This window comes from Agrilus planipennis, unplaced genomic scaffold (genome assembly GCF_000699045.2).
Source record: "Agrilus planipennis isolate EAB-ADULT unplaced genomic scaffold, Apla_2.0 scaffold200, whole genome shotgun sequence".
NCBI classification, from domain to species: Eukaryota; Metazoa; Arthropoda; class Insecta; order Coleoptera; family Buprestidae; genus Agrilus; species Agrilus planipennis.
Window position 1 is genome coordinate 406,924 of NW_020438971.1, and position 9,882 is coordinate 416,805.

General features: G+C 30.0%; 4 protein-coding genes across 8 annotated transcripts in view; 2 read left to right on the forward strand and 2 right to left on the reverse strand.

The window, feature by feature from the left end:
* LOC108740006 (protein D2) overlaps nt 1-1,207 on the forward strand; it is a 5,095-nt gene extending 3,888 nt beyond the window's left edge. The window contains exons 1-2 of one of the 2 annotated variants that reach the window (XM_018474156.2): nt 181-516; nt 587-1,207. In XM_018474156.2, the coding sequence (XP_018329658.1) occupies nt 514-516; nt 587-1,126 (543 nt within the window). In that variant the 5' untranslated portion in view covers nt 181-513 and the 3' untranslated portion in view covers nt 1,127-1,207. Of the gene's footprint in view, nt 1-180; nt 517-586 lie in introns of those variants that run through there. The other variant, XM_018474154.2, reaches the window with a different exon arrangement.
* A 199-nt stretch (nt 1,208-1,406) lies between these two features.
* LOC108739997 (SAP domain-containing ribonucleoprotein) lies at nt 1,407-3,114 on the reverse strand. 2 transcript variants are annotated; one of them, XM_018474145.2, is made up of 6 exons: nt 2,982-3,114; nt 2,693-2,755; nt 2,487-2,642; nt 2,149-2,433; nt 1,963-2,091; nt 1,407-1,881 (listed from the first exon to the last, which is right to left on the reverse strand). In XM_018474145.2, the coding sequence occupies exons 2-6, from the start codon at nt 2,738-2,740 to the stop codon at nt 1,678-1,680; spliced, it is 822 nt and encodes a 273-aa protein (XP_018329647.1). In that variant the 5' UTR covers nt 2,741-2,755; nt 2,982-3,114; the 3' UTR covers nt 1,407-1,677. The 2 variants fall into 2 exon arrangements, with proteins under 2 accessions (XP_018329647.1, XP_018329646.1); XM_018474144.2 differs by having other exon boundaries at nt 3,013-3,081.
* Nucleotides 3,115-3,413: 299 nt separating this feature from the next.
* Nucleotides 3,414-6,331, reverse strand: LOC108740019 (mRNA-capping enzyme). The gene is made up of 11 exons (XM_018474182.1): nt 5,874-6,331; nt 5,510-5,814; nt 5,350-5,450; nt 5,198-5,288; nt 5,005-5,145; nt 4,724-4,825; nt 4,525-4,660; nt 4,154-4,465; nt 3,997-4,097; nt 3,709-3,899; nt 3,414-3,645 (listed from the first exon to the last, which is right to left on the reverse strand). Exons 1-11 carry the CDS (start codon nt 6,069-6,071, stop codon nt 3,524-3,526), a joined length of 1,800 nt encoding a protein of 599 aa, XP_018329684.1. The 5' UTR covers nt 6,072-6,331; the 3' UTR covers nt 3,414-3,523.
* Nucleotides 6,332-6,376: 45 nt separating this feature from the next.
* On the forward strand, nt 6,377-7,778 carry LOC108740020 (protein lifeguard 4). Of its 3 annotated transcripts, none has more exons than XM_025975404.1 (5): nt 6,377-6,467; nt 6,591-6,865; nt 6,922-7,027; nt 7,089-7,240; nt 7,336-7,778. In XM_025975404.1, the coding sequence occupies exons 2-5, from the start codon at nt 6,627-6,629 to the stop codon at nt 7,586-7,588; spliced, it is 750 nt and encodes a 249-aa protein (XP_025831189.1). In that variant the 5' UTR covers nt 6,377-6,467; nt 6,591-6,626; the 3' UTR covers nt 7,589-7,778. The 3 variants fall into 3 exon arrangements, with proteins under 3 accessions (XP_025831189.1, XP_018329689.1, XP_018329688.1); XM_018474187.1 differs by having other exon boundaries at nt 6,378-6,467; nt 6,601-6,865; XM_018474186.2 differs by lacking the exon at nt 6,377-6,467 and having other exon boundaries at nt 6,474-6,865.
* Nucleotides 7,779-9,882: the final 2,104 nt, after the last annotated feature.

Sequence of the window (9,882 nt, forward strand, 5' to 3'; positions counted from 1 at the left end):
AAAAATATATATATTAGGTATATAAATTCAGAAATTAGCCGCCATTTAGCGATATATTTTTAGGCTGAAAATATTTTTATAAACGTAGACATTATTATAAATAACAACTATACCCATAAATAGGTGATAGATAAAGTGAAATTGTTCGACATCGTCTAAGGGTCTTAACTTCCCCTTTCTGCGAAACTTACAGCTCCATCTTACTGATTCTCCCCATCCTACGGGCCTGTATACCTACATAATATGTACATAATCATTATGTTCATAATCAAATACATAAATCTCGCTGTCGTTTCATAACCCATGTTAGCGTTGTGTTACTTCGCTGCAGGTCCAGTTAAAACGGAGTATAAATAAAATAAAATACTGCTATATAAGATATAAAGTGAAGGTGTATTTCCATTATTGTTTTAGCAGCTGCTTTGTGTGCTTTATTTAACAGTTATTTAAATATAAATTGTAGATAGGTACTTGTTACTGGCAGTACCGGCGTTTGTATAAAATTTAGAAACTATGGTAGGTGCACGCCCTTGTTTTATTTAATCTTTATATTATATATTAATTTCCAAAATTTCTAACATTTTAGGCGTTTGAAAAACATGGTGCAGTGCCTGATGTCGTAGATAAAGCACCTACGAAAGTTCTTGAAGTTTCATACCCAAGTGGTGTTAAAGTAGATGAGGGAAATATTCTAACACCCACACAAGTAAAAGACCCACCCTCTGTGAAATGGCAAGCTGATAACAACGAATATTATCTGCTGTGCATGACTGATCCTGATGCTCCAAGTCGAAAAGAACCAGCATTTCGAGAATGGCACCATTGGCTCATTGGAAATATTCCTGGCAATGATATTTCCAAAGGAGAAGTTTTATCTGAGTATGTTGGTTCAGGTCCTCCACAAGGAACTGGTTTACATCGTTATGTATTTTTGCTCTACAAACAGCCAGGAAAATTGACCTTTACTGAAAAAAAATTAACAAACAGGTCTGGTGATGGGAGAGGAAAGTTCTCAATTCGTAACCTTGCCAAAAAATACAATTTAGGTGATCCTGTAGCTGGAAACTTGTACCAAGCTGAATGGGATGATTATGTTCCCCTTTTATACAAACAGCTTGGAGAATAACATGTAAATGTGTACCTATGTAAGTGCACAAAAATGTTCTAATGCAGCCATAAGTTTTAAAATATATTGGTTTTGGTTTCACTTTTTATTATTTCCCTTCATGAGATTATCCCTCAACAATACCTTTAATATTTATTGATCTGGCTGAAACAGTCAAATTAAAGGATGGATGATATAATAGTTCATAACAAGGACTATACTTCAGTAAAAATTAAATTTTATGTTAGTATTGTTAAAACAGAAATTACAAGTGTTATTTTTTATGTAATAGAAACACATGTTCATCATCTGACTTATTTATTCAAAACTAAAGTACAAAAAATACTAGAAATCAAGACTACATTTCATATTGCTAAACAATACAAAATATAATGATTAGCATTCAGTAACAAATAAAAAAAAAGGAAAGTGTACTTTTAAAATTAACTGTTATACTTATGGTGTCTTAAATAGTAAACAAAATGATGTTTAATGAAGTCACTATTATAAATTATTAGTTCAATTTTGAATTAAAAACCATCATTTGAACCTTACAACTATCAAAATCAAAGTTAGGAAACAGACATTTTAAAACGTTCCAGCCTTTGTTTAGCCTTTTCACTTTGGGATGTTGAGCCATTTACACTTGTCACAACTCCAAACCTTTGTTTTCTTTTTTCCAATCTTTCTTGTTGAGCTAAAGTTGACATTACGGTTGAAACAGATCCACCAAACCGATCTGCCCTTTTTTTAAGTATATCTAAACTGACTGGGTCCTACAAAAATGAATTTCTTGTTAAAATTATTAATAACCTAAATAACATTGGTTTTTTAATATTCTTTTTGGAAATACATACATTCTCTTGTGATATTGAAGAAATATTTGTTGAAGATGAAGAATTACTACTAAACCTTTGTGATCTTGCAGCTTTCTTTGCTTCATCTGTTAAAGGGACTCCAAATTTTTTTGCTCTCATTTCCAGTCTCTTAAATAATTATTTATTTATTGCTTTATTAAAGAACTAAATACAATAAATATTTACCTCTTTAACACTTAACTGTGATAGCTTTAAAATTTTTTTATCTTTCGTATCTGATTTTTCTTCTGGCACTTCATGATTTTCTAATTGTTCTTCCAAAGCTGATGAATTTCTTTTCAGCACTACTTTTTTTGCTTTACTTTCTGATTGTTCATTACTTATGACTTTTTCTTGTGAGATGTCTTTCTTTAATGCTGTAGGGGGTGTTATATTTTCATCTAAATGAGCATCAATATCTGTTAAAACGGACTCAGATCCATCCATAGGTTCATGATCCAAATCATCATCCTACTCACAAAATAATCTAAGAATAAATTTTGACTTCATTAACAAGTACTTACATTCAATAAGTCTTCATCTAAATCATCTGCAGATGCTGCACTGGCAGCATCATCTATTTTAATTTTCAATGCTGACTGCAGTCTTTCTAACAATTCTTGTTTGTTTCCAGATGTACTTAGACCTCTAGCTTTCAATTCTCTTTTCAAGTCTGGCACCTACAATTCTAAATCTATAATATTCACTTCGATAATTTCTCTATATTTACTTTTAGTTTGGAGATATTCATAACTTCTTCTAATATGCTGTCTTCCATCTTTGAATTACGCAGCTAATTCAAGGTAAATTCAAGATAATTATTAACAAATCGTGACAATACACTATTGTAGACAATAATTAATTTAGTTACTATCAAATAGCAGTAGAAAAAGACCATCAAATACAAATAAAAACAATATTCACATGCGGCACCTGACAACTAATCTAACCTTAAAGTTAAATTATTTGTTTACTATTAACTATTTGTTGTTAGCAAGCAAAACTCCCGAACCAAATACCTCTTTAAGATTTTTGTTAATAATTAATCACCATTATTTGTACTATAATCTTAGAAGAATAATCGTAAGTTACTTTACAATTATTACATTACGTTTTCTATTATTTATTGTTTAGTACAGACCATAGATAAGAGATAGGGACATTTACAGAAAGGAGTGTTAAAAAAACATACAGGGTGTTAAGCATAAACCGTCAAATCCCTGAATGATCCACAAGTTAGCTCTATACTTATTATCTACTGATTTGGTCATTATAAAAAAAGCTAATGTGAATTAATATATCAATAGAAAAACATCATAAATTAATTTTGAAATTATAATTATATAGATAAAAAAAAAACCAATATTTCACTGACGATTAGCCATGAAAACCGCATAAAATAAAAAGTTAAAAAATGCATAAAAGCGTTTTACAAAGAATTAAAAGTCAAATAATGCACATTATCTTTATTATTACTGACATTTTCGATACAAAATAATGTTCAAGTAGTCTCAGTGTTTAATAAATAATTTTTTTATTCATCGCGAGTTTCATGTTTATTCTACCTGCAAATTCGCTTAGGTGGTGGAGGCATTAGATCACAGTCATCATCAAACCTATATCGTTCGATAAAATCTAACAATTTCTCCTTTGTAACGGGATTGCGAATACTATGATATACAGCTGAAAAAAGATATACATATATATATAAAAAAATCGAAAGTAAATTCATTAAAAAAATTATACCCATTGCAGTAGTATAGCTGTTCGGAAAAGACTTATCAGTTCTTTCTCTCATGAACTTCCATTGGTCATTTTCATATTTACATTCAACAATTTTCCCATCCAGATCTTTTAATTGCTTTGTGTATTTCATTGTACTAAATGGCGCATTTAATTGACCTACATAAAGTTGGCATACTTTTCTTGGTACAATTCTAAAAAATTTTAAAAGTAAAAATGTTGAATAAGTTTTTACAAATTACAAAACACACATATGTATACAGAATAATTATTGATCTGTAAAGATCTTACCCTGCGCCACTTTCTTCCACTATTCTCAGTCTAAAGTCAACTGAATTCAAATCTTGAGGTTTCCATTTAAGTACTTCATCACATCTACCAGCCACATATGGCTAAAAAAAATTAAAAATAAGTTATTAAATAAAAGTGGTCAGGAGAAGTTCTTTACTTCTTTTGCTGGTTGAAAAATTAAACCATCAGGCTCATGGGATAAATTTTTTGCAAATTTTTCTCCTAACAGACTAGCAGCTTGAGTTATATGCCAAAATTCTTTCTTTCTCACACTAAATGGTTCAGAAGCCTTATTTATTAGACCCTTTTCCATTGCAGCAATACGTGGATTAATTATTTCCTTTTGAATGCATTCCATTCTGACAGTGGAAAAAGCCATTTTTCCAACATCTTTCCCTTCAAATTTCACTATATCATATGCTAAATATCTGGGTATGTCCTGACCATCAACTTTGTCAATTACCATTTCCTAATAAATCGTTTTTCTAATTATTACAATGTCAGGAATCAACTAAATTTAGTACTTACACCATCTAACAAGGTATCCTTTAGGTGTATATTTAAATTTTTTTTATGTGGAAAAGTTAGGCCTGTAACTTTAAATACATTATGATCTCTATCAAAGAAATATATTTCATTTTCCTTATGTATTAACAGCATGTATCTAAAACATTTTTTATAATTAAAGAACCAGATGAAAACTAAACAGCAATAAAAAAATATAAACCTAGTTCCATCTGCTTTCCAAGAAACTCTATATGGTTTTTGGTGTAACAAATTTATATTCTCAACACTCATGGATACTGGTTGACAACCAGGAAAACCATTACTACAATAAAGAACAGCCTTTAGCTAACAAAATACAAAATAATAATGAGCTGATATAACAGTCAATAAGAGTTAGTCAAACAGTTTAATAGTTAATAGAGAGCACTTAATATACTAGAAAATCATTTTATAAAATATGATTTAAGTTTATCTTAACACTAATAAAAGTGAAAAACAAACCCTTTCCATTCACACATGACTTGAACTTTATCTTGAAGTTGAGATGCTTTTGGTTGTTCTAGAAATGGAATAACACCAGGTACCCCCTTCATAAAAATAGGAGCCTTCATATTTCTTCTATTTCTTCTTAAATTATTACTTCTAAAACCAAACTATACATACCTTAACAGTAGCAATTTTATTTACGACTTACTGTTTATCACAGTTGGAGCTATTTGAAGATTCAGGTGATTCTTCATTTCTGTATGATTGTGAATCAGAAGAATTTCCTGCCTCATTGTCATCTATAAAAAAATTATATTTAATTATTTCAAGGCAAAAACAATATGTAAAAGTAAATATTACCAAAATACCAATCAGGAAGTGGAGGTGCAGGTGGTGCATTATCATCCTCATAGCGTCTATATAATTCCCTAATATAATCTTCCTTATAAATTCCGGGAGGTCTAAAGTAACCATTATTTTTTCATTAATATTTGTACCTATATATACATATGTTGCTTACCTAACATTGGCAAACATTTCCAGAGCAACTTCTACTCCTAAATCCATTTTTTCTACTAAATAAGATACTATTAAAAACCCAGTTCTGTTAAATCCATGAGTGCAATGAACTGCAATACATTCTAAAGGCTTTTGTAAAATAAAGTTGTGCACCATTTTTATAAAGAAAGCAGTTTGCTCTTCAGAAGGTGTTTCACCATGACCACGACACTGCATTTTTAAATATCTGCAATCATGTTCTTCTACTTCTTGTTTGTTGTAAAACCTCTTTGTGTTTGTTAAGTCTATCCATAAACCTATTTTTATCTATAAATGGTGTAAGATGAATAAAGTAATTTTATACAATACATTAGAATTAAAAGTACCCTTTTTGCTCTACAAAGATCAAACAGCATTTTAGGGGGGAACCTGCACTCTGCTGGCACTTGATCATCATATCTGCTACTTAAAGGAGTTTTAAAAGCTATAAATTTATTAACAATTAAATCAGATGCTTTTCGAGGACAATGCAGCCATCTGTTTGGAATTATTCCTGCTCCAGAACTGTCTTTATACTTGCTCATTTTCAATTTAGAACTTCCACAATCACTATGGTCTTAATTAATGCACTCTGAATGTCGTTGACAAATCATGAACACTAACTAAATTTGGAGGACTTTCAATTATAATTAAAACACTGCAATAACGATTAAAAAATTCTCCTAAATGTAAACAGACTTTCAAACTTCCTTAGCACTTATTGTTAGCATCTGCCATAAAAGTTAATCAAACGAGTTTTTATTTTCTACCATTGCTTGTCGCCTATCGTTTCTTGTCCTTCCATAGATACTTCTTATTACTTGTTCTTGGTTCTTGTCCTTCTTGTCTATCTTCATAGATAATCCATTTTTTTTTCTTGTGCGCATGTACGCAATTTAATAAACCTGTCTACGTTTGACAAGTTGATAAGGGGTTTTTCTGTAAGTAAACATATTGATTATGTTTTGTAGGTGAATTTCATTAAATAATTTACAGTGTTACAAATATAATTATACTCAACATTGCAGTACCTATTTACAACAAAAGTGATAATTCGTACTAAGTTTGTTCTAGAAACTATTTCATACCATTCTATAAAAATGTCACAAACTGTCCCGTTAATATTACAAGATGATTGTGAACAAGGAGGAAAGAATTTTGACGAATCCATCGAAGACGATTTTTCATATCGTAATAATGTTCTTCAAGCAAGTAAAAATATTCGACTTGCTTTTATCAGAAAAGTATATGGGATTCTAAGCGTACAACTTTTATTAACAGTGATTATTGCAGCAGTGTGTATGTTTACACCTCAAATTACTGGATTTGTCCAAAAAAAGTAGTAAAAAATATAATTCTGTTAGCTTTTTAACTGAAAACGTTTTTGTATTTTAGTGACTGGATGTTAATGTTATCACTTTTTGGCAGTATGGGTATACTTATAGCATTGTTCATTAAACGTAAAGATACACCTGCAAACTTTATTTTACTCACTGCTTTTGTAAGTATTTATGACAAGAGGGTACCTTTTAATATTGTAATATGTATTTATAATATTTTAGACAGTAATGCAAGCATATACAGTTGGTGTTATTGTCTCTTTTTACCCCAAAATTGTTGTTCTACAAGCATTATTACTGACGTTTATTGTTCTTGGTGCATTAACAGTGTATACATTCCAATCCAAGCGTGATTTTTCATGTCTGCATTCATGGTAATTGAAAAATTGTCATCAATTTTAACGCACTACATTTTACAGTAAATAAATGCTGCACCTACAAATATTAATCTATCTGTTTTTGTTTTAAGCCTTTTTGCTGGTCTTTGTATTCTTATTCTTGGTGGATTTCTTCAAATATTTTTTCACTCGAGTTTAATGGAATTTATAATTGGTATTGGTGGTGCCGCCCTATTTTGTTTATTTATTATTTATGACACTCAGCTATTGATGCAGGTATTATCACCTGAAGAATATATTTTAGCAACTATTAATTTATACATGGATATAATTAATTTGTTTTTATATATTCTTCGTATTTTACAAGAATTGAATCGTCAATAAATACTATCAGTATAAAAATTGATTTAATATTTTATTGAAATCATTACTAATTGTGATGAAATAATTAGAAAAAAAATTAAATGCGTTTATGGATTGTATTATTTGATGTACATACTGTATTGTTAATGTATAGATTAGTGTTGTAACTACAAATAGAACTGTTTTATTTAATAAACGTATTCACGTCGAATGTTATTTTTAATAATGATCTTAAGAATGAAATAAATTATTTATTTCAAAAAGAAAATAAACGTTTAATTTAAATAAAAACGTAAGGTTTTTTATTATTTTTGTTGTTTACTTTACTCGGAGGCATATTTGACTTTTTTATTCTTCACACTTAATTTACCCCGAAAATAAGCCCTTGTGTTCGTACCGAGTACAAATTCATATTCGGGGAAACACGGTAGGTGAATTAGTTATCCCGGAATTATATAGGTATTTAGCCGTAATGCCGATTTTATATTCTCTAAAGCAGCGGTTCTCAAACATTTTAGCCTGCAACCCCATTTTTAGGCACGTAGCAAGGGGGGCATGAGTGCTCAACCCTTCCCCCGACGTTTCACAAATTTTAGCAAATTTGAGGTTTTCTATGATAAGGGCTTTTTAAAATTCACCAAAACCTTTATAAACATTCGATAGTTTCAGTTTACTAGACTATTGAAACAGATATGTAGACTTTGCGACCGTTACTATGTGACTATTTTAAAAATTCGGGATAACTGGCAATCGAGCAAGTCCTATCTAAAAAAAAGTCTATCTCCAGCAATTCAGCGATCGCCATAAACTCACGAATAGTTACACTAAAATGCGTTGGTCTATCATCCTACATAAACCACATTCTATATCTCTTCATTCTTAGTTACGGACTTGTTGTTTTATGATAAAACCAATGGCATAACAAAAGAGTGGCAGAACGGGCAAAATTTAGTAAAAATATAAATTTTGTATTTAATCAATTTAACTTAGGTATTAACTCAGGAACATACCTACACGAATTAAACAAATAAATTATCAGGATAAATAATATTATAAAACCCTTATCTAAGAAATTGAATAAAGAAAAACTTGAGTGGTGATCTGGGAAAATTGGTTCTAAAGAAATATATGAGAAATGATGTAGGTACCAATATTAATTTCAATAAGAATAATATTGATCTTCAGAAGGATACAAGGGGTATTAGTAACACTTACAACAGAATTTTTAATTGGTTTACGTAACACTAATGCTAGAATTTAATTATATATATAACGTTAGTTACTATTATTTAATGTCTAGATTTAAGAATTGTTAGCGCAACTTTAATCTTATTATGTAAAAATGTGTCTCTGATGCAACTTAATTATTCTAGCTTAATTTTAACAATCATAATCAGTATTAGTGGTAATATTTTAGTTAATATAACACCTAAGTTTTTCTTTTTTTTTTAATTGTCAAGATTTGAACACATTCTCGAGAAAAATATACCGCTCAGTTTTACAACGTATCAATTGCGCTAAGTTCACTTTTTGTATAGGGGCGCTCCTTTGGTGCCGCGGGCTAATGATGTTAGGGAGATCCCCGGCTTCTATTTCTAAAAAACGTTCATGCGCATACGTTAGTGTCAAAAGAGTACCTACTTTTTACGAAATTTATTTGGGTTTCGAGAAAACTTTTAAAATATAACTATAATTTTAATATTAAGGGAGGGCCTCATCTGATGAATTTGCCAAATGCCTCAGATGGTATAGTTATGTAGTTACGTCACTAGATGGAACATTCGAACACTTTGTACTCGATGAACCCAGTGTATTCCGCTTTATTAATAATTTTAAAAACTTTAAAATGGAAATATCTATCGTCTTGTATCTTCAAAACAAAGTGATTTTCCGAAAATAATCAAAGGACAAAATATTCTTAGAGTAACCCTGTTTTACCATGTCTTTAATAATCACTACTCCAAAGACTTAACATTCATATATTGCATAAAAATGAAAACTAATATGTATACTATCACTCAATTTCTTAATTTTTTTTATCTAGCTCATTTAAGAACAATTAATTTAGAAAGCAGGCTTATTTATTACATTACATACATATAGGTAGGTATGAATTATTTTAATTAAGAGGAAAGTTGTACATCAACTTCCGTGTTTCAAACAAAAACGGGCAAAGAAGGGTTTAATTCAACGTTAGAAAGGTTATTAAAATATATTGCCACCCCGGGACCTGTTCATTAACCTCCTAAGCCGATATTAAAACAGTTTAGCTGTTCAGCAATTAAAAGATGTTAATCGAGTTATGATTATGTGCC